Source organism: Tenrec ecaudatus, chromosome 4 (assembly GCF_050624435.1).
Source record: "Tenrec ecaudatus isolate mTenEca1 chromosome 4, mTenEca1.hap1, whole genome shotgun sequence".
NCBI lineage: Eukaryota > Metazoa > Chordata > Mammalia > Afrosoricida > Tenrecidae > Tenrec > Tenrec ecaudatus.
The window spans coordinates 68,293,927-68,318,274 of NC_134533.1; the positions used below are offsets into that span (position 1 = coordinate 68,293,927).

Below are 24,348 nucleotides of genomic sequence, written 5' to 3' on the forward strand. Positions count from 1 at the left end.
GTCATCAAAGACGCTGTCCTCACTGAGATCGCCGTCATCACCATCACTGCTGTCATTTTCATACAAAGCGCAGTCTTCACTGCCATCCATAGCATTACTAATACTACATTTCTGGAAGGCACATTGCACCATGTCTTCTGGAATGTCTTCCCATGCCTCTCGAACCCACTTTGCTGTTAACTCTATGTCAGGCTTCATGAGATTTCCTCCTTTTGTTAGTCGGGCTTGACGAGATGACATCCATTCATGCCACATCCTTCGCATACAGTCTTTAAAAGGCTTATTCACAGATACTCATCATAGGATGGCTCTGATTGGTTAGATGTGAGTAAACAAACATTCAAGGCCCTGCAGTGTCAGAGGGGCTTTGAATGAACAGTGGAGAAATGGCAATCACCTGCGAGATAACGGGTGCTCATCCTGTTACCTTGAGGGGAGGGCAGCGAGATGTTACACCTTGCTGGGTACCACTGACCCGTGTATAAGCCAAACCCCAGTTTTTCATGTGTATAAGCCGAGTTTTTCAGCACATTTTTTGTGCTGAAAAACTCGGCTTATACACAAGTATATACGATAATGTAATTTAAAACTCTTTGAATAAATATGATCAATAAATAGGAGATCTGATCTAGGTGGGTAATTATCACATGAAAAAAAATGACTATGTAAGAAGGACCTACAGAATCTCAATAAGGAATAAAAATATTGAAGAAATAGGAAGGAGCTTCTTCTACAGAGCCTCAAATAATTTTGCCAAGCAATACCAGAAATGAGCACACTCTTCCAAATAATCTGACCTAAGTAACCCCACACGTTTTAACTCTCTAGCATCTATCTACATGGCCTACACAAGCAAGTGCTTTCATGCTTATGCCAAACATACTTGAATTTGAATTTGGATTGTGCCGTTTCTAGCACAGCCTAGCGGAGTTCACTAAATCTCTGTCCTCCTTTTCTTTATGATTATTATTTATAAAATAAGAGGTAACAATGCCACTCTCACGTGGTTTATTATAAACAAACAAAAAGATGAGGCATCTGATGTCTGGAACATGAAAACTATCCTCTAGCTGATAAATTATTAAACTAATTTTCCCAGCATCAGAGATCGAAAGAAGTGGCATTACCAGGATAGAATCACCTGTTGTTAGCGGCTATTGAATCAGCAGAACAAAACTCTGCCTGGCCCCGTGCCACCCCTTGAGGGGTTAAAGATGGGACTGTGGTACCACAGAGGGCTTTCATTGGCTGATTTTCAAACGAATAGATTGATACAACACTCTTCCTCGTTTATTCTGGAATATCTGCTGAAACCTGGGTGGGACTCTCACGTGAGAAGAGCTGTCTACCACTGTGCCGCCACCACTGTCTCCTCTGAACATTCCAAGAGCCTAAAATCACTTACATCGATGTCTTTGCTTTCTTTCTCTGTTGTCTGTGGAGAGATTCCAACTTTGGGAAGAGGATCTCCAGCGCTGGGCACTGAAGCCTTGGTGTTCTCAGTTTAGGAAGAAGAATACTCACCACGTTTGAGCATTTTAAAAGAAGGTGCATTCTAGAGCAAATCAAGACCTCCAGAGGAGTGGACCAAAGAAGATGTTTGACTACGCTCTGAACGCTGTGGGGTGTTCAGGGCTGAAGTGAGGCGGTGATGCCTGAAAGGCAGTTTGCAGTCTGATTTGCAGAGACATCCAGTGACCCAGGCTGCTATTCTCTGGGCAAAGCACTTATGGAGTCACATCATTTGTCCATTCTCAGTGAAAAATCAATGGTCCTCTTCATTTATCAACTCTGATAGTACATTTTTTTCCTCTCACCCAGTCGAGTGCTTTCTAAATACTGGGACTTGATTAACAGAGAATGTGGCATGATACATACTGAAATCCCTTAAATCTTAAAAGATCTTGAGTTTTAATAGTTGGTTCATGGTAAAAGTCACTGTTTTCTCTTTCTGTGACAGATTCAAACTTTTCTTTCTTTTCCTCCCACTAAGATATTTCCCTTTCTTTCCAAGGTCATTCTTGTTATATTTGCTGAAGCAGATTCCCAGGCCTTTCCTTTTGCAGAGCAGCTGGTGGATTCGAACACCAAACTTTCAGTCAGAGAGCTTAACCATTGTACTACCAGTGGAATAACAGCCCTGTCCTGAGAACGATAGCGATGCTACTGAGCAGTCCTGGAGTGTCTTACATTTTATAAGAGCATTCACAGTGATTGCTTCAGTTCATGAAGACATGATCTAGTAGCGTGAAAACATTTCAGAAATTTTAGTGAGAAGAACCAAAATCCTAAATTCACTTTGGTTACTTAATTTGTAGTCCTCATGGAGAAGTTAGCCCACTATTTAGGGTATCTGACTGAATGCGTGCAAATTCCTAAAAGGGTAATGCTATATAGGTAGTGCTCTACTTGATGACAGTGATTTTGAGATGAAGGGCTAAGAAAATGAGAAATGACTCATGTAAAACCCTACATCGCATACATCACGGTCTCTCTAATGACAGATAGCGTGTCGTCGGTGTCTTTCTATCTGCACATATTGCATCATTCTGTACACCTCACTTGCCTTCCAAAGGATGCTCCCTTCCCAGACCTATGGCAACGTCTCCTTCTTTCAGCCCCCTGCCTTCCTGATGATTGGAATCCCAGGGATGGAGGCTCTTCACGGCTGGATCTCCATCCCCTTCTCCTCTATGTACACTGTGGCCCTCACAGGAAACTGCCTGATCCTCCTGGCTGTGAGGAAGACACCCAGCCTGCACCAGCCCATGTACTACTTCCTGTCCATGCTGGCCCTCACTGATGTGGGCCTCACCTTGTCCACACTGCCCACCACCCTGGCTGTGCTCTGGTTTGACCAGCGGCTCATTGGCTTCAATGCTTGCCTGGTCCAGATGTTCTTCCTTCACTCCTTCTCTGTGGTGGAGTCCTCTGTGCTCCTGGCCATGTCCTTTGACCGTTTTGTGGCCATCTCGAACCCCTTGCGCTACGCAGCTGTGCTCACGAATAATGTCATCATCAGGATTGGGATGGCCATTGTGGCTCGTGCCACTTTGTCCCTCTTCCCAGTCCCATTCCTGCTTAAACGTCTAAACTTCTGCCCTGGCAAGATCCTCCTATCCCACTCCTTTTGTTTCCACCCTGATGTGATGAGGCGAGCCTGTGCCGACATCACCATAAACATTTTGTATGGGCTTTATGTGGTACTTTCCACCGGGGGCATAGACTCCCTGCTCATCATCCTATCCTATACCCTCATCCTACACACAGTGCTGGGGCTAGCCTCTCCCCGGGAGCGCCTGCGGGCCCTTAATACCTGTGTCTCCCACATCCTGGCTGTGTTTGTCTTCTTCATCCCGGTCATTACCATGTCTATGATTCATCGCTTTGGTAGGCACCTCCCGCCCATTGTACATGCCCTGGTGGCCTACATCTACCTGGTAGTACCTCCTGTGCTCAACCCCATCATCTACAGTGTCAAATCCAAACCCATCAGAGAGGCCATGCTCAGGGTGCTGAGGGGGAAATTCTGGAGCTGATGACAAGATAGTTTCAGTATTTGGAGACCTGAAGGAGGTTGATAAACTAAGACAACCAGTGCTGGATATGTCAAGCCCTACACAGAGCTTTGTTCTGGGCACTAGGGCATATCATGGCCATAAAGTTTTCTTATTTTATTTACATCTTTGATTTCTTATTTTATTTACATCTATTTTCTCCAGGCCCCAGCAAGGAACCAAGTACACTAAATAATTTCTACTTGTCCCTTGGCCTTCAAAGCTCACATATGAGTGTATGTGATTAAGCAGAAGATGAATGCTGTTTAATAAATGCATTGTTGACGATTACCCAGAGGGCTAGATAAGCAGAGAGACAAGTTGTTTATCTTTATATACCTTGATTTCTTCTTCATTAAATGGAAATACCTACCTAGCTTACATTGCTGTTCAGAGGAATAATACGTATAAAATGATATATATTGTAATATATAGTAAGTACTAATAAAAATGATCCATTCTTATTATATCAACCACCTATCACTTATGAGGTAAATACCAATAAAGATGGTCTATTCTTATCATATCAATCACCCATTCGCTTCTCAGAGAAAATATAATATTGGTGCTTATTCTGGGCCTGTTCAAGCTTCTGAAGCCTCAGAAATGAATAAAATCCAATGTTTTGTCTTTTAAAACCTCCTAATAGTCTATTGGAGTATACAGACTAACAATGGCAATTATAGAAGTGTTAACTTTGGGATATAGGGTAGCACAGATGGGGGAGTGATCCAAATAAATTAATAAACAGCCATGATAGTTACAGGTTTTCTGGAGGCTCTCTCTGGGCAGACTATCTGAAGAAAAAAAGAGTTATGTAATGCAAATGAGAAAATGCGCGGTGATGGGGAGGTTTATGTCAATTTGCAGGAGCCAGGGTTCTCCCACGATATAATCTAACATTATATTCTGTTAGATACGATCTAACATAGGTCTGGTCAACTCTATGAAGGGTAGCAACCAAGTAGTTGTGAGGAGAATAGATCTTAATCTGGTCACAACCTTGTTAGGATTGAGAAAGGTTTTATTCAGGATGTGGTCTTGTGTGAAAGCTATCTGACTTCTATTGCTGGATTTGGATACTGTATCCGATTCGCCTACCTCCTGTTCTATCACCTGTTGATCCCAGGAGCCAGGAGCCAACCGCCAACCTGGGATTCATTCAGCTTCACGCCCACCAGCCTGTGTTCTTCCTGCTGCTGCTTCTTCCAGCTTCCTGTTCATCAACCCCTACCGCTACGGGAGTCTGCAGAAGCCTTAGCTTATATCTGTCCCAGAAAGATGAAACATGCTGGACTGACCCACTGCTACAATTGCATGATCTATTTCTTGATATAAATCTCTTTCTGTATCCATGCTAACTCATACGGAGAGCTGTGGGAAAGGTTGAGAAGCAGTAGTGACTGCAAAGTCAGCTGTTCGTAGCCACTGCAGGAGAAAGATGAGGCTCTCTACTGCCTTGGAGAGTTACAGTGTCTGAAACCCACAGTGGCAGTTCTACCCTGTCCTATAGGGTCATTAGGACTCAGAACCGACTCATTAGTAGTGAGCTTGATTTAGCTGATGGATTTTTAAGCCACGCTGAAGGGTCGGGGTAAAAGAGCAAGCCTATGGATGAGATGACAACACAGAGGCTACAACAGTGGACACAAGCATAACAGTGTGCACTTCATGGTACTGAGGGGTCCGCGCCACTGCCAACAGCAGCGGGGAAGTCTACTTTCATTTAGAATGTGCGTTTCCTATGGTGTCACTTTGCAGGACCCTGCTCCTGCGGGGCCCTAAAGGAATTCTTGTCGCTTTCTGAGTCGCGTCTGTTTGATATTATCATGACAGGCGCTCTGCAATCACTCCCATATCAGGACATTTTTCTGATCTGTCTCCATAACCCCAAGGACACCTGGGCGAATAGTGAGTTTGTGTCATTGGTGAAAATTTGTTCAAGTGAATTGTCTAAAAACTGAGACTAGCAGAACCACACCTAGAAGAGAACTTCAGCTACCGATCTGCCTAACACCTTTAGTGGTGGACTCTGTTACAGCACTGCGTGTTTCCTGGAAGCAGCCCGGGAAAAGCTGGAAAGATATTGGACTGGACACCTCGAAACTTTGACTTCAGTCCTGACTGATATTATTGCTCTGTAAATCTGTCAACCCAGGCCGGATTTCACTGAAGACTGGCTGACTGTGCCTGCCTCAGCATAAATGACCAGCATCCTTAGGAGGTGGTACAACAACGCAGCCGAGGGCAGTAGCCAGGGGAGCAGCACTGAGCCAAACTCAAACCAGTCCCTAGTTCTAGAGTTCTGGTGGCCTCCTCTGTCAGCCTTTCCTCGCTGATAAGAACTAATACAGGGGTTATAGGGAATGCGTGGGTGGGGTGGCCGAGAGGGCAGGAACGGGGATTTCAGGAGTAAATAATGACAGCGGGAGTGCGCAGGAGGCACCAGAATGGATTGTAATTGCACAGCTCACGTTAAAGGAGATTTAATCATTAGGGGGGGCGGGGGGAGGAGAGGGATGCTCTAAGATTGATGTGGTGGTGATTGTACAATTCCCCTTGATATGATTGAACGATTCGGTTGTATGATATGTAAATTGTGCATCAATAAAACTGTTGGGGGGAAAGGGGAAAAATGGCAGAAGCCAGAAGTATCTGAAGAATGAGGAGACCTGAGCATGGAGTATCCCCTGCTGGCAGTATGTCCTGCATAAGGGAGAGGAGATCCGGAAAGATACCTTCTGACAGCCCATGCATGGAACAGCTGAGAGGAGGGCTCAGAACTCAAGGTTCCATTTCTAAGAACACTGCCCTTGGTGGTGAAGGACTACAAACCATCTCTCTGACTGGCATTCAGAAAGCAATGAACATCCATGCTTGGCAGCATGCACACATGATCGGCAGAGGCAGCCAATGGATTTCCATTCATTCATAGATGACAATTGGAGAATTACTGATATAATCCATAGACTAAACTGAGTGGATTCTAATTAATGTGAATCAAGGTCACTATCCTTTCAAAGCCCAAAATAGTTGAGCAGAGAAAGAAAAATCTCATTTAAAATGATTGGGCACACTTTTAAGAGAGATAGCTTAACATGCAGAAGAGAAGTGGGAAAGACCTGCTTGGGGGGGGGGGGGGGTGCCGTCACCCAAACCAACAATTGGAAACAAGAAAACCTCGGGAGAGGGCTTATCTCAGAAAAACTCAAACAGCAAAGAGGTAGAAAAGTAAAAGAAAGATCTATTTCAAGAGTACTGGACCTTGAATGATAAAATGCTTTGGTTACAGAAACACAGAATCCAATTGCCTGGTTTGACAGAAAAGAAATCTAAGAACCGTAAAGATAAATAGGCCTAACACCAACTAGCACTTAGGACTAACAGTAGAATTTATTTGAAAGAATGGGATATTGGTGCTAAATTGAATCAGTATTGAATCATTTTACCATATTTCCTGACTAGATAATTGATTTACCGGTATCTAAACCTCAATATCTTTATCTATAAAACTGGGGGACATTAAATCTGCTTTGCACTGACATTTCAGAGGTGAGAGATAGTGTATTAAATATTGGTGCAGTTCATAGTACATGGTAGTCACTAAAAAGTAGTGATTGTTTAATTCATTACTTAAATAAACAAGGAAAATTACCTGGCACCATATAGTTAAATATTGTAGAGTAGCTCTCTACTTTAAAAGTAGTTGAATTTGCTCTCTGAAGTATGTTACTACTACTGTACCCATTTCTAGACCCATTTCTAGAGAAAAGCCAAGGATCGCTTCGCTTGCATAGGCCCCATATATTTGATAACTTTGTAGAAATGTACTCCATAGTGCAAGTACAAAACCCTAGATGAATGCATTGATACACTGGTCTAGAGAGATGATAATGAACTTTAATGGAGACTCACTCTCATCCTCACTTCCATCAAGTCAATTCCTACCCATAGCAACTCTCATAGGACACAATAGAACTGCTGCTGGGGGTTCCAGAAACTAATGCCTTATGGGCATAGAAAACCTCCCTTCCTTCCTGCAGAGCAGCTGGTGGTTTTGAACTGCTGACCTTTTTGATAGCAGCCCAACACATAACCATTATACCACTAGGATTCCTCACCTAGAGGAGTAGGGATTCACAATTCCAAGGTGGTATCTCAGGAAGAGTGACCTGGTGGAGAAGGCCTGAGAGATCTTTAAGGCAGGGAAGGGAGTGGTAAAATGCCAGTCAAGCAGCTTCCCTAAGAAACCATGAAAAGTGATGAGGTTATGAGCAATTAACTTGGGAATAAAAAGAAGAGATGCAAGGCATGTTGGGCAGATAGAAGGAATTGAAGGAAAGATGTCTACCAACCTTCAAAATATGAAGATAGACCTCAGATAAGGCAGCAGTCCCTTCTCCAAGTGGGGTATGGACAGACCCAAATACTTGAGGTTTACTGTTGATATTTTAGAAATCCATTGTTCATAAAATTTGTAACCAACTCCAACTCCTTCTTCTAGGAAACTATCCTCACAAATAATGTCATCCTCATAATTGGGCTAGCTACTAAGGCAATGCCATCTTGTGTCTCTCCCTGTGGCTTTTTTGATTAAGCGTCGTAACTTCTGACCTTGCAAGATCCTCCTATCGCACTCCTTTTGTTTCCTCCAGGACAGGATGAAAAAAGCTGGTGCTGACATCACTACCAAAATACACTCTGGGATAATTGTGCATATTCCCTGTTGGCCATCTAGTCCTATACTCCCATCCTACATACAGTCCGGAGGCTGGCATCTCTCTGGGAACTCTGGATCCTCAAACTTGTGTCTCCATCATGCTGTCTGTCTTCTTCATTCCAGGTATCCCCATGTCCATAAATCACCATTTGAGGAAATGTTTCCTGCTCTGGTTGCCTGTGTATGCTTGATTATGCCCTCCATTCTCAACTCCACTGTATACAGTGTTAAATCTAAGCCTATTAGAGAAGTCATGCTCAGAGTGCACAGGGGGAAAGGCCAAGGCTGATGGAACCATAAACCGACTACAGGGCCTGAGTACTATGTAAGGGACTGCTATAAGCATGCAGAAACCAGCTCAGTTCAACAAAGCCCCTGTGGCAGTGACATAATCTGTCAATTTGCAAAGGGGTGGAGTCCAGCCTGTCAATCAGGTCATAACCAATGAGGTCTCTGTGTGAGCATGGCCTTCTCCAGAGGATTCTCGGAACTCCAGTCTTCCTCCCTGGAGGTGAAAGATACTTCTCTGCTTGGTCTCCTGGGAGATATTCCTGTTGACAAGCCTGATGGAGCTATGCTGATGTAACCAGAGCCCTGGAGCGGGAGGATCCATGGGGAGACCCACAGCAGACCTGAGATGTTTCCACCATCACTGGATCCACAAGACTTTCCACCCACTGGCCTGTGATCTTCCTGCATTTGGCATCATTGCATATGTTCATGATTCTGAAGAGGAATTTATAGACTAGTACCAGACATATAAACTAATATTGGACTTGTAGACTTGATCTGGACTGGGCTGGTATCAGGGGAAGCCAGCCCCTAACACATCATTACAGGTCTGGTAGGCGCAATTGTACAGCGATAATAAGTAAAGATCATAGTAAAGTTATAGAGCGTGTGAGAGATAAAAGAGAAGTATTGAAATAAATGGAGTCAGACACAATTCATGGTAGCATGGTCACCTCAGCTCCACTTGGTGGTCCACGTGGAAGGAGAGAGAGATATTTAATGATATCCCAGGCTTTTATCTTCTCTGGGGACATGCAAGTCCCCTAATTACAGGTGAGGACATATGTCACAGGAAGGGGTTATGCTATAGATAATACAGTAATGAGAGGGGGTGGTCTAGGGAAATACACACAATAGGAAGAGGAGAGATTGGGGGTATACATGTGACAAGATGGGTGGATCCTAGAATCAGGATGGCAGCCTAAACTTGGTCATCCTTGGTTGGGTTTGACCTCTCCGGGGTCTCTTACAAGGAAACAGACAACTACTATCCTTATCAGAAGGGAGTGGACCCTACTTGTTGTGGGATAAACAGTGGTGACTGCTTGCTCTAGATGGCTGATAACCCTTCGGGGGAATGACTCCTGATCTACTCCTGATGACCTTCAAGTGTATAGTCATTTGCAAGCAGTAAATTTGTCATATATTTGGGGGAGACAGCTTGGGAGAAATCCTTCTGTTTCCCACAGGCTGGGATGTTTCCTTAATAAACAATTACTCTTTATATAAAGCTCTTTCTTACACACATGAGGGTCTTTGGATTTGTTTTTCTAGTCCACCCAGACTAACACACCCCAAAACCTTGGGTTATTCTGACACATTTGGAAGATTGCCAGGCTCATCCATGTTGCAGGCTTATTTTCACTGCTTTGTACTTGAAACAGTGCTCTGGGTTAAAGAGAAAAGAATTTAAAGTTGGTCTTTTCTTCCAGGAGCTCATAAACTAACGTCAGGAAGAAGGCATATGAATACCCAATCAGAAAATGAACTGGTAAGTGCTATAAGATGTTACGGGCAACCTATTTGTAAGGATTGCAAATTAGTAGTTGACAGAAATTTACTGAGAAGATTGATCACATTTCCATAAAGGAGAAAATACATTTTATTTCACTTTTTAGATTTTCTAGACAAAGTAAAAGTTTGACAAGAAAGAGAAAAATCTAGCAAACAAAAAGCCACATGGAAAAAGATCTAGATTTTGAAAAAGTAAGTGCTTTTGTGAAAATTGGTTACTGAATGAGAAGTTCTATAAAAGTGTACAGGAGTCTCTTTTCTAAGGAAGTGAGAATTAAGCTGTGACCTGAATATTAAGAAGAAATTAATGAGCAGAAAAGAAGCATGAGTGTGTACGGGAAGGGCCATCAGGCAAAGTGTGATGGAGACTGCCTCCTGAGAGCTCCTAGTAGACAGGAACTCAGGAAAGTAAAGGAATGGGATAAAAGGCGGCGCGACTGAAAGCCAAAAAGCAAATAACCTATGGGCAAAATACAACTAAAATATAAATGGAAATCAACTAGAATAAGAGAAGCAGTTCATTTTTTAAGCAGGGATCAGGTGGGCATGGAATTTAAGTAGGGTGGTTTGAAAATGCTCACATTTCTTTTCAGAAAGATGATTTCATATGACATTGGGAAAAACAATTTAATTACAACTAAAATGTATATGAACAAACTTGAGGAGTGGTGGGAAATGATAGAGGGAAATGTCAAGGATTGCTGGTAGATGCAGGGTTTTCACACAGGCTAGAAGGTAGTTCTGCTAATGGAAATATGAAGTATAACAAAGGAACACATGAGCCACAGAATACCATGAATTTGGTTTTGGACACTTTGAACTTGACTACCTTGACATATTTAAATGGCAGTTACACAGGCTGTTAGACCTGCAGCTCTGAAGCTTATGAGAATGGTCTAGTCTATTACTGGCATACAGACAACAATAACAGCCAGTTTCCCAAGTATGAATGGGTTGTCATTAAAAATTGCTGTTTCTCAAGTTCTGATAACTGGCCCACTTTTCTTCTTCCATCGCGTTAACTCAACAGAGTAGAAAAGCTGTTCAAAGGAAACTGAAAAGACCTACTCAGAGAGACAATCCAATACTGTGATGCCACAGAGACCAGAGGAAAAGCATGTATCAAAAAAGCAGAAATAATCAACTCACTGAATGCTCCTGAAACTTCGGGGAGATGGAGTGATCGGTGATATAGTAAAGCTGTGATGGCACTGTAGTTATATGTTGGTCTGTGATCCTCAAGGTCAGCAGTTTGAAAGCCCCAGCCTATTCCTAAGGAGAATAATGGGACTTTCTACTCCAGCAGAGAGTTACAACCTTGGGAATCCCCAGGAGCTGTTCTACTCCATTCTGTAAGGTCAGTATGGGTCAGCATTGACTCCATGGTAGTGAGGTTGTTTGTTTATTTGTATACTTGAGTGGTGGTAGAGTTAAATGAGAGAGACAGACATGGAAATAAAAGTTATAACTTTTCTAAGAAACTTGGTTGCCAGGGAAGAAACCAAAGATAAATATGGAGTCCAGTAATGTTCATTCTTGTTGTCGTAAAATATCAGTCATGTGGTAAAGGAGCCCCTGAGGTGCAGTGGTTACTTTTTGCACAGTGATCCACAGGGTCGGTAGTTTGAAACTACCAGCAGCCTTGTGGAAGAAAGACTGAGCTTTCTACTCCCCCCAAATAGTGATAGTCTAGGAAACCCACAGGGGAGGTCGTTGTGAGTCAGGATTGACTGGATGACAGTGAGTTTAGTTTTTGGTGGCGTAGTGGTTCCCTGTGGGGCTGCAATCTGCATGATCTGCAGTTCGAAACCAGCAGCAGCTACAAGGCAGAACGGTTGGGCTTTCTAAGAAACTTCCATACACAGTCACAGCTTCAGAAACCCACAGGGAGTCACTATGAGTCAGCATTGACCCAATGGCAATGAGTTCGATTTTGATTTTTCTTTTCTTTACTTTGCAGTACCAGCCAATCTAGCATTGCCTGGCATCACAGGGGTGAGGATGCTAGAGACAGCATTTGGTCTTCAGAGGCAGCAGAAAATAAGACCTAGGCAATGCCAGCTGGTGTTCAAGGTGTTGACAGTACAGTCTGCAGTATCTGTGCCCAGCAGAGGTAGCAGTGAATGTCAATTAGGCCAAGAAATGAACCTCTGACAATATCTTATAGTATGTGGGGGGGGGTGTTAAAGTATATATTCTCGAGAGTAACATGATGGGTTAACACGCAGAAATACTACACAAATAAGGCCAGTTAAATTGGACTGTATCCCATGAGTCCTGTTAAATAATAGAAAATAAATAAATGAAACACACTGCCGTTCCATTGTTTCCAACTCACAGCGATCCTATATGAAATAGCAGGATTGCCCTATTGGGTTTTTATAGGAATCTTTATAAAAGCAAATCACCAGAGCTTTTCTCCCACAGAGTTTCTAGGTCAATTCCAACCACGAATCTTTCAGTCAGAAAATGAGTGGTGTAGTGTACAATTAAGAGTAGACATACTCTTAAATTTCATGGTAGAGGGAGAGGCTTCTTTCTGGATTCCATCAGTAAATATAAGAAAGCCCCAAAGGGAAGCCCCAAAGTATTTGGGTGCTGAGAAAATTGTCCTTTGGAACCTATTGCTGTAGCAGGATAGGAAGAAAGAGGCAGGTAGTAACAACAACAATAATAGTAACAAAAACCTTTATTGCATGTTTACCACATGTCAAGGCCTGGCTGCTCTCTCTAACAATGGATTCCTTTTTGGAGTGGTCTAAAGTAACCTAGAAAGGACGTATTTAAGAGCTTGGGCAGGAGTAAGTGCTACTTTTCCATACTCCATAAAGGTAAGGAGATTGTTCTTTGAAGAAGAGCTTCATCTCCCTGGGATCAAGGATCTAAGATGCAGCAGGTGAAAGTGGCAGGTGGCAAACTTTTTTCTGTAAAAGGCAAGATGATCAATATTTTGGGGTTTTCAGGCCTTGCAGCCTCAGTCATAACTACTCAGCTCTGCCTTTATAGCATGAAGGCATATGTACCTGATGAGCATGACTGTGTCCCAATAGAACCTTATTACGGACAGTGAAATCTGAATTTTTCATGATGTTCACACATCACAAAATATTATTTTTAATTTTCCCCAAGCGTTTAAAATGTAAAAGCTGCTATTAGCTTTGGGGCAACTAGCAGGTGGCAGGTCAGATTTGGCTAAGAGGCCATAGTTTGCAACCTTTGGCATAAAAAATTTTTTTTAAACTAAAAAGAACATTGAGAAACAGAGACGTCCTTGACTAGAAAAGATGTGCGTTAATGAAGCCACTTTGGCTAAATGATTGCATCTGGGTCTCCCTTCCTCAGAGATTTGAAGAAATGAGAATCTGAGGAAGATTCCATTGTCTAAATAAAATTGTTAAATAAAAGGAAGACCTATTTCTTTCATCTAACTTGATTCATTCTACACACATTTTTTTCATCAGTTGTACTCTATGAGAAATAATCCTAAGAACTTTCAAACTTCCATTGCTAATCACACTACTTCCCTATGAGCCACTTCTTTGGAACAACTAGCACATGCCTCTTGTCACAACACAAGCACAGTGGCAGATGGACACAGAGCGGCCGACAAGGCAAGGATTAAAGTCATAAGAGTGATTGGCAAGATGTCCATAAATACACCACTAGATGAGTTAGAAAAAAAAATTAAATAACTCCCTGGGAAAAGGAAGAAATTCTTTCAGCTTTTAGCTCAGAGGACAGTTCGGTGCAACTTTCTTCAGTCATCCTGCATCAGGACTCATCCAACACCAGTTGCCTCCGCCATGCCATCCAACTTCAACTGCAATGAGATCTTGTACTTGAAGTGCAGGGGTGGGGAAGTCGGTGCCACATCTACGCTGCCCCCAGGATCTGCCTCCTGCGTTTGTCTCCAAAGAAGGCTGGTGATGACCTTTCCAAGGAAATCGGTGCGTGGAAGGGGTTAAGGGTTAGTATGAAATTGACCGTTCAGACCAGACAAGCCCAGAATGAAGTGATGTGCTCTGCCTCCGCCCTCATCATCCAAGCTCTCAAAGAACCATCCCCAGACAGAACGAAGCAGAAAAACCATAAGAATAGTGCAAACATCACTTTTGCTGAGATCATCAGCATCGTACATCAGATGCGACACCCATCTCTGGCCAGAGAACTCTCTGGAACTATTAAAGAGATACCTGGTACTGCCTTAGTCGGTGAGCTGCAATGCTGATGGCCACCATTGATAGCCACCAGCCTCTTGACATCATAGATGTGGTGGTGCTGTGGAATGCCCAGCAAGTTAAGAAGTACAAAAGAAAACACTCAATAAAGGATTATTTAATAACCATGAAAAAGGAAATGAAGAAATTTCTTTAATCTGGCCTACTGGTCTTTCTTACAACCCCTTCTCATAATATTGAGTGGCAAAAGGCTTGCTTTTTATTTTTGAGCTTGAGTGACCTCATTCAATTCACAGATCCCTATTGGCTCAATAGGAAATTGAATAAACCATATTTCAATATTAACCATATTTCTACCCAAATGTCAAGGTTCATGAGAGAACGAGATAAGGAAAAGCCTATCTGCGGGCTGTGAAAACTGCCCCTACTGGATGTGTCATCTTTTATTAATGCTGGCCAATAAGTCTTTTCGTGGTTGTGTGTCCAATCCTGCATGGACGAAAATAAAGGTCTTACAGAAGTCATTTTGAGGAAACCCAGGTGCATCCCATTTTTTGAGATCCAACATACTTGGGATTTCTGAAGAGGAAGTCATGACTGTTTAGATGAAATTATCTGGTTTTGCCTGACTCGTGTTTGTTTCTCATTTGTCACGTTTAATCCCTTGCTATATGTTCTTTATATTATTCTTCTTTCCTGTGAATAATCACATGTTGTACCTAAATGAAAATGACTTGCATAGTTAGAGTGAATGCTTAAATGGGAAATAGTGACCCTCTGATGACAACCAGCTCTGAGAAGAATAAACGGGAGAAAATCTTGAAAAAAAAACGGAAATTGAGAGTAGGAATTCTGCTGCCCCTTTCCACGTGAAGATCCTGCATCCAGTTTCACCTTGAAGACCAGAGTTTCTGTCAAGGAAGTCTGTTCCTTTCTCCTAATACCATCTTCCAAAATGCTGATGTTAACTTCTGAGCCAAAGGACTTGGTAGGAAAGGCAGCTGGAGCAGCAGCATCTAGGTATCTGAGAACTGTGTGGTCACATGAAAAAGGCGAAGGATGCGCTGCCGGATCTGCTTTGTTTTCACTCCATACACAATAGGATTGAGCACCGGCGGGACAAGCAGGTAGATGTTGGCCATGATGACAGGCAGGAGAGAGTCGTGCCGCTTGCCAAAGCGGTGCACCATAGACAATCCAATGAAAGGAACATAAAATATGAACACAGCGCACACATGAGACACACAAGTTCCAAATGCTTTTGCCTGGGCTTCACGTGTCAAGCCCAGCACGGTCTTGAGGATAAGTAGATAGGAGAATGAGATGAGCAGTGAGTCCAGGCCAATGGCAGAGATGATGACAATCAGGCCATATATGATATTGACCCGGATGTCAGCACAGGCCAGCTTCATGACATCTTGATGTAAGCAATATGAATGGGAGAGGATATTGGAGCGGCAGAAAGGCAGCCGTTTGATGAAGATAGGCAGGGGTGCCATGAGCGCAGCACCCCGTATCACAGCGGCCATTCCAATCTTGGCAACACGGGGCAGCGTGAGCACAGTGGCATGGCGGAATGGGTGGCAGATGGCCACATAGCGGTCAAAGGCCATGGCCAGAAGCACTGTAGACTCCATGCCAGATAGAGAGTGGATGGCAAACATCTGTATCAGACAAGCATCAAACTGGATAGTAGTGGAATTGAACCAGAAGATGGCCATCATTTTAGGCATGGATGAGGTGGAGATGAGGACATCAATGCCGGAAAGCATACAAAGGAAAATATACATGGGCTCGTGTAGGCTGTGCTCAGTCCGCACAATGTATATGATGGTCAGGTTACCTAGCACCGCAATAAGGTACAGGGAGCACAAGGGGAAGGCCAACCAGAACTGAGCCCTCTCCCAACCTGGGAGGCCTATGAGGATGAAAGACGTAGCGCTGGATTCATTGCCATCGGGGCCCACCATCGTGAGGAAACTGCACCTTGACCAATGCCAGGCAGACAGAAGCTGGAATGCAAAAATAAGGCACTGTCAGGTCTTCCAGAAGTCCAAAACGGCAGCTCTTTTTCTCCATCCAGATGTCCCATTTACAGACCCTAATCCTAACTTTTTACCTAGCCAAACACAGATGTGGCTCTGAACTCAACAAAAGCATCTTCAATGCCCAAGGTCAGGATGCAAATTCACCCAATCCAAGTCTTGCTTGCCTATAAAGTCAATAAAGTATAATACTAAGGCAAACATTCTAAGAGTATTTTAACTCATTTAATTCACCAAATAAAGACTGCAGATTCAAGACACATCGGTCTTAGATAATTTTTAAAACTCTCAGCACTTGTTCTGCTCTAATCTATCTTTATATCACCCTGTGTTTAATACCATCTGTAAGTTTATTGTTAGAATTACATTGGGCTATCATTATAGTAATCTTCAGAATAAAATTGTGGTTGGCAGTCAGGCACATAACCCACTAGTTCCCGGGGTCCTTGTTTCGTCACTGGGTCCTCGGTGTCCCTCTCATCACATCATCTCTCATCACGTGACCCTATTCTTCAACCACATTGAAGGGAAGTAGTACAGCCAGGATGCTTCTTGTAAACCATTGGCTCTCGACCTTCCTAATGCCACGACCCTTAATATCGTTCCTCATATTGTGGTGACCCACCCCAACCATAATTTTTTTGCTACTCCATAACTGTAATTTTACAATTGTTATGAATTAGGTGACCCCTGTGAAAGGTCGTTCGACCCCCAAAGGGGTCACAACCCACAGGTTGAGAACCACTGTTGTAAAAAAAGTGGCCGGGCTTCTCACATATTCTGGATATGTTACGGGAAGGACCAATTCCTGAAATGGGGCATCATGCTTTGTTAAGTAAATGGTCAATGAAAAAGAGGAAAGCAACATGGATTGATACAGTGGCCATGAAACTGGGCTCACACACAACAGTTTAAAGGCTGTGCAGGCCTGGGCCCTGACTCGCTCTGTTGCCTGTGGTCTGTAACAACCTTCTTCATCCACATGGAAATACATGTGGATTCATAGAAAATGATTCCCAGGCTTCTCTGGATTTTTCCATCTCATTTGTCAAGAAAATTACTCTCAGACCTCCCTCCTTGATTTCCCATTGGGAAAAATCTTGCTCATCTTTTTAAGCCTGGCTTAAGTCTCTCTCCTCTGATGCTTCCTTAAGCCCCTTTCTCCTGGGTTTAAGTAAATGTTTCCTCCTCTGCACTCCCCAAGAGCGTTGTTTGGCTTCTTTGTATATACTTATCATCCTGAACCATCGTCAGTGCTGTATTTTTCTTCCCTTCAATTATGGACTTATTAAAGGCAATTACTCTATTACATTTAGTACTCAGTGTCCAAATGAGATTTATTGAGGAGGAAAACAAATTTTATCAAAAGGAATATTCTCTATTAAGCATCTAAGAAAGACTAAGCAAGTAGAGACAGACTTCTTAAGAGGGTAAAAGAATGTTTTTAAGGTAACGGGGGGAGGGGGTGGTCTTAAACTCATAAAAAATAATCTTTAAGATCAGATAGAAAAGTTATTTGTCCAAGAAGCCAGTGGGCATGAAAGTGTGTATGGCAATCAGGGCTGCTGCCAAATCCTGGCTCTAAATAATTACCACTCCTTCTCAACACACACACACACACACACACCCCTAACACTCCATCTCTCACAATGGCAGAGATTGGGTATTGATATTTCAGAAACTGAAAAGAGAAATGATCAATGTATAACACACACATCCATCCCCAAGGGGGACAAACAACAGAAAGGTGGGTGAAGGGAGACAGGAGACAGTGTAAGATATGAAAATAATAATAATTTATAATTTATCAAGGGGTCCCCAGGGTAGAAGGGAAGGGGAAGAGAAACTGATACCAAGGGCTCAAGTAGAAAGAAATGTTTTGAAAATGATGATGGCAACATATGTACAAATGTGCTTTATACAATTGATGGATGGATTGTTATAAGAGCTGTACGAGCCCCCAATAAAATGATTTATTGAAGAAGAAGAAGAAGAAGAAGAAGAAGAAGAAGAAGAAGGAGGAGGAGGAGGAGGAGGAGGAGGAGGAGGAGGAGGAGGAGGAGAAACAGAAGAAGAACTGCCCCAGCAGAGAAACAAAGACTGAAGAGGAAGCAAACATAAGGAAGGGCCAATTTCTTTCCTAGCTATGGGTCCAAGCATATCCCTTCAGCCCTCCAAGCCCTGAAGCACAGCGATCCGCCACAGTGCTGCCAGTGGACAGTCTGAGGGACCGGATGACTGGCTACCCCTGTAGCTTGCTCAGATGCAACTACCTTAATTAGGGCTATTTGGGTATACAGAGAAAGGGGGGAGGGGTTAAGCATGGAAAAGATGCTGGGAAAAAGTCACTCTGTTTAGAAAATAAAACACAATCAAGAACAAGAAACTAAAATTTTTCTTCTTTTTTCTGTTTTTAATTTTAGAACAAACACAGTCACTGCCCTGGCCCCAGGGACTACCCTGTGCCTCATAGGTTCCCTGCACAAGTCAGCCTATCTCAGCAAGTCCCGGGGAGGTTTCTTTGAAAACTAAGACATGCTTCTCAGTCCTTTTCTGGGATGGGAAAGCAGGACCTTCAAGCTGTCCAGCATGGAAATTCAAGTAGAAACCTTCAAGTCTCGTTCTGCCTTTCCCTCTGCTCTCCAGGACTGTCCCCTCCAGTGCCAACTCAGCCATGCCCCTTTTTTTTTTCAATCATTTTATTAGGGGCTCATACAACTCTTATCATAATCCATACATACATCAATTCTGTAAAGTACATTTGTACATTCATTACCCTCAGTCAAAATATTTGCTCTTCATGTAAGTCCCTGGCATCAGCTCCTCATTTTCCCCTCCCTCCATGCTCCCCGCTCCCTCATGAACCCTTGATAATTTATAAATTAGTATTTTGTCATATCTTACACTGTCTGATGTTTCCCTTCACCCACTTTTCTGTTGTTCATCCCCCAGGGAGGAGGTTATATGGAGATACTTGTAATTGGTTCCCTCTTTCCACCCCACCCTCCCTCTACCCTCCTGGTATCGTTACTCTCATCGCTTGTCCTGAAGGGATCATCCACCCTAGATTCCCTGTGTTTTCAGTTCCTATCTTTACTAGTGTACATCTTCTGGGATAGCCAGATTTGTAAGGTAGAATTGGGAACATGGGGCGGGGGGGGGGGGCAGAGGAAGCATTTAGGAACTAGAGGAAAGTTGTATGTTTCATCATTGCTACCCTGCACCCTGACTGGCTTGTCTGCTCACCAAGACCCTTCCATAAGAGGATGTCCAATTGCCTACAGATGGGCGTTGGGTCCCCACTCTGCATTCCCCCTCATTCACAATGATAGGATTTTTCTTTCTGATGATGCCTGATAGCTGATCCCTTCGACACCTCATGGTCGCACAGGCTGCCACCTCAGCCATTTTTTTACTCTCTTCCTCAGACCTTACTTACCTCCTTCCTTTTGCATGGGCCAGGCCAAAATCAAATCCACTGCCACTGTGTCAGTGCCAACTTGTTGCAGCTCTCCAGAGGGTTTCCAAGGCTGCAGTTCTTTAGGGGTGCAGAGAAACTAGTCTTTCTCCAGAACCCCTGGTGGTTCAGACTACGACCTTTGTACTCAGCAGCCTCTACACCACCAGGGCCCAGGGACCATGGGAACGCAGGCAGAAATCGGATCAAGGGCCATCTCTTTTGACCTAAGAAAGCCATGAGGTCACTCCTGACTCTGATTTTGTCATTTTCATAAGAAACGAGCAAGTGCCTACAAACTGCCAGGCACTGAGCACAATTTGAATGTCAACCCTCAGACAACTATGATGTATCTTCTGTATATATAGGGATGAAGCCAAGGTCCTGGCTGGTTAAGTAATTTTTCCACGATTCATCGGGTGAGTAGTTAAGCTTACACTTAAGTAGATGTTCTTACTCCCAAACCTGCACATATTTGACTTTATTCTGGGCTGCCTTTCATGGCGCTGCCTCCTCTAACAGATAATAAAGGCTGTCTAAGAGGAGAGTCACAAAGAGGGGTCCTAGGTAAGACACCTGGCCCAGGTATGCCTTGGAAGGAAAGCCGGAAGGACAGTGAAGAAGACCCTCCTGAATTGGGATTTGGGACACTCTCTCCACTGCTCAGCCCAACTTCTCCATCTGTGGCTGGGAAAGGCCCCTCACGAAAAGTTGTGCCCTCCATCAACTTCTTCTTTCTTATATGGCGCTTCTTCCTCAGTGCCTCCCAACCACTTGTGCTGCTGATATCATTTATTCACTTGACAGATCTAGAAATTGGGGGCTGCTTAGAACTCTCAGTGCAGTTAGCATTATCCCTGGCTACTGACTACCCCTCCCCACGTTGCCGTAATGAGGGACTGCTGCTTCGTAAAGATTATTTCGACGTTAATCTCTGAGGAAGAAAGACAGTGAGGAGTGATGAAGCCAGAGAGCCTTTTCATGCTCCTCATACCTGACTCGCTCCCATGCTTGGTTCAGTGGGTAAGCTCAACAGGGAGAGCATGCGACACGGGGATTGTGTCACATTCATCAGCTGAACTACATGTCCTAAAGGCCCATGTCTGGAGCACTGATGGCACGGTTGGACTCGACTCTTAGCTCCTGTGGGAACATCTGGAAGAAACTATCCTTGGAAAAAAACCCAGACATACCTAGGAGCATCTGGCTCACTCTTCCAAGACCAGGAAAAGAAGACAGACCTCGGAGACAATGGTCTGGCTGGCAGATTGGAGGAGCTCCTCCCCCTGACTCACATCCACCCCAAATCATGGCACCCCCACTTCCCAAGCCTTTTTTGGGTTTGATAGAGCGCATACATTCTTTCGGGATCCTAGTTATTCTTTTTGGAACAGAAAGGAGGAAAGATGAGAAGGTGCATTTCCCAACTCTCAGTAAGCAGAGCCGGGCTCCCTTTCATCCCTCCAGTCAAGCTGGCCCTCCATTTAACTCCCAGATGGATTCCCACAGGCCCAGAGAGTGAGAGCGCATGACCTGCTCTCAGGAGCCACTCTGACATGCAAGGAAATGTAGAATAAAGGAGGAGACTGATCCAGGACACAGAAAACACACACGCATTTTTGATACACTCATTTTTTCCAACAACTAGCCATGTGCCATGTGCCAGACATTGAGGATGCTGCGATAGAGGGCAAACGAGACACAGGTGCAGCCCCAAGGACGGGGAGAAACAAATATTCACCCATCGCGGTACATGGTGGGAACAAGTGCTAGGACAGGGGTAAGCACCGCATGAAAGAAGCATCATAGCTTTCCATGTCAGCCCACTTCCCTGAGGAGGTCTGAGCTAACCCAGCAAGCTGGGGAGCGGGGAGACTAGTATTCAGTTATGTATCTAAAGCTGGAGCAGAAGCCATAAAATGCATAGATAGGGTCACAGAAAGAGAGCATCAAAAATAAATAAATAATGAAAGACATTTCAGGTAAAGATATGTTCACTGACAACACCAAATGAGCTGGCAACTGCTAACTAAGACACCAGTCATTCTCAGCTCTTAGGAGCTCTGTTGGCCCAATGCTTAAGCATTCCATTGGCTACTTGCCAAATAGTCTGTGGTTCAAATCCACCGTGGATGTAAAGATCTGGAGAACTGTTCCCCTAAATACGACAGTCTAGGGAACCCTTGGGACAGTTCAACTCTGTCCTGTATGATCACTATGAGTTGGAAGCGACTCGACAACACACTGAGACCTAAAGAAAAAGCATTCCAGGCAGAGAACCCAAGAAAAGGGTCTTTTTAAATTATTTGGTAGCTCACCGATCAGAAAGAGAGTTAATGTGTCTGAAGCATAGAAAGAATCTGGGAGCTTTGGAGATGTGGTCAGAGAGATGAGCAGGAGCCAGCTTGGGCAGGAGTTTGCAGGAGCATTCATTTAATGAGTGAGTTGAGGAATTTCAGAAACAGACATGATCTAATTTGTGCTTTATAATACATCTGGCAGAGGCAAAGACCCAGAGAGAAAGAGAACAGATCTTATTTGGACACCCTAAACGTTGGAGTGGAGTGGAAGTCAAGGGAAGTCACTGTGTGAATTAGCAAATCCCTTTTGTCACTGGGTTGAAGACCAAACCCTGACTCAAGGCCAGATTCAAGCAGTATCAAAGCCCTAGTGTGATCACGAAGTTTCCATCTCTGCCACAACCCGACTTCTGATGCAGGGTGTGAAAGGAGCCCTACTCTTGCTCAGATCTCCCACGCCAACCCCAATCTCGGACTGAGCTTCAACTACACCAACAACCTGCACACTGGCTTGTTCAGAAGCCAAACTACAATCTAACCCCCGCCCAAGCATCTTCACCCCAAGGCTTCCCATCACCACACAGACATGCAATTGGAAACGTACAATTGCTCCGGTTCCATTGAAACATGGGACTCCGTGACATCCCCGATCTCACCCCTGTACTTCAGGTACGTCATAATCTGATTTGCATTCACTCAGAAGAAAAAGTATGGGGACTCTACCTACAACACCCCACAAACTGAAATACTCCCCCATTCTCTTTCACTCACCTCAACTGCACCAAAGGAACGTGTGCCCCTTTTGTTATTACTCTTCCTGAAGAAGTCTGACAAGCGGCAGTCACTGAAGTGTAGCTCTGCCTGTCTCCGCCTCCTCCTTTGGGCCTCCCAAATGCACATCCTTCTGTAATTTATTCTCTGCCTTACTTCCTCCTTTTTTTCTGTCTCTCCCCTGCTAGGGATAAGTGCTGCCCAGGGGGTCTATTGGCAGGTACCACTCACCAGTCAACTGTGGGTCTGGTTTCCTTCTGTGTCCTGGGAGTGTGTGTCTGGAGGCAGAAGGAAGGAGGGGGAATTGGTAAAGAGGGTCTCCAGAGTCTCCCCAAATGGGTACTGCTGTGGCCAGCTGGGCTATTTGTGATCGCTTCCAAGTGGAGGATGAATAAAGAAAGGTTAGAAGTTCGTTGCGTTGCTCCTGCCTTTACGAGGTACCCTTCTCCGGCTTTATCATGCTTACTTAACCAGAGGGAAAAGCAGTATACACTTGTGAAGATCCAATGACTGCGTACCGGCTCTTCTTTCTCCTATCGTTTCTCTCTCCCCTGCCTTCTTTCCCTGGGTGTTGCCAGTCTGGGTCCTTTCTGAGCCTGGAACCCACAGGCCTGTCCTTACTTCCACACAATCCTACAGCTACATGTACTTTTCTCCCCGGTTGGGGGGCCTGATTCTGGTTCGCTCAGAACAGGGTCCCCAGGGACAATGCCTCTGCCTCCTACTCCCTGACCTTGGATTACCAACCATCTGGCTGAGGAAGGAGGAGGTGGTTTCCTTAACCCTCCCCAACCCAACACCAGCCATATAAGACTAATCCCATCTGCTTTCTCATTTAAGGGCAAAAATAGTAAGAGAACTTTGGAGAACAGTTTGAATATGAAACTAAATATGTTACATTTTTTTTAAATCAGGAATAACTATTTCTATAAATAAACTAAGTTTTAGTTGGTTTCTCCTTATTTTTGACTGATCCGTGTGAGCTATAAACTCACAAAGTAGAGCATGCTATCCCAAACTTTCCAAAAATAAACTATGTCAGATCAGGCTGTTGCAATTCAGTTCTCATCTCTTGATAGAAGAGCTCAATCTGAGATTACAGGTTGATACTCACGCACTAACATCCACCTTGAGCCATCTCTACTGCCTCCCTCAACCTCCCATTTGTCTTCGCAAACATGCATACTTTTAAAAAAATCTATACTCCAGACACTTCAACCTCCAGCCAAGATGGGGTAACAATAGATAATGCCTATCTCGAGAAACTAAAATATGGAAAATATATATGAAACAATGGCTTGCAAGACACTGGACATCCGAAATGAAGCCAGTGCCCCTTGCACTGTAGGAAACAAATCAACACTAGAGTTCTTGCAGCTTGTCAACTGTGAACAATATCAGAGCTTCAGTATAGGGAAGGGGGATCCAGGCAAAGTCTAAGTCATGGAGTGATAAAGATAGAGCTGAGCATTCAGGAAGAACTCTCAACCAACCCAACTAGAATTTGAAGCAGA

The 24,348-nt window shown here is 43.9% G+C and overlaps 1 protein-coding gene and 1 pseudogene across 1 annotated transcript; one reads left to right on the forward strand and one right to left on the reverse strand.

The window, feature by feature from the left end:
• Nucleotides 1-2,497: 2,497 nt before the first annotated feature.
• On the forward strand, nucleotides 2,498-3,539 carry LOC142446900 (olfactory receptor 51I2-like; annotated as a pseudogene).
• Nucleotides 3,540-15,277: 11,738 nt separating this feature from the next.
• On the reverse strand, nucleotides 15,278-22,873 carry LOC142445907 (olfactory receptor 51E1). The gene is made up of 2 exons (XM_075547774.1): nucleotides 22,835-22,873; nucleotides 15,278-16,273 (listed from the first exon to the last, which is right to left on the reverse strand). The coding sequence occupies exon 2, from the start codon at nucleotides 16,229-16,231 to the stop codon at nucleotides 15,278-15,280; it is 954 nt and encodes a 317-aa protein (XP_075403889.1). The 5' UTR covers nucleotides 16,232-16,273; nucleotides 22,835-22,873.
• Nucleotides 22,874-24,348: the final 1,475 nt, after the last annotated feature.

Excerpts from the sequence above, each read along its gene's own strand:
- LOC142445907 (XM_075547774.1), bottom strand. The coding sequence starts at position 16,231 with ATGGTGGGCCCCGATGGCAATGAATCCAGCGCTACGTCTTTCATCCTC.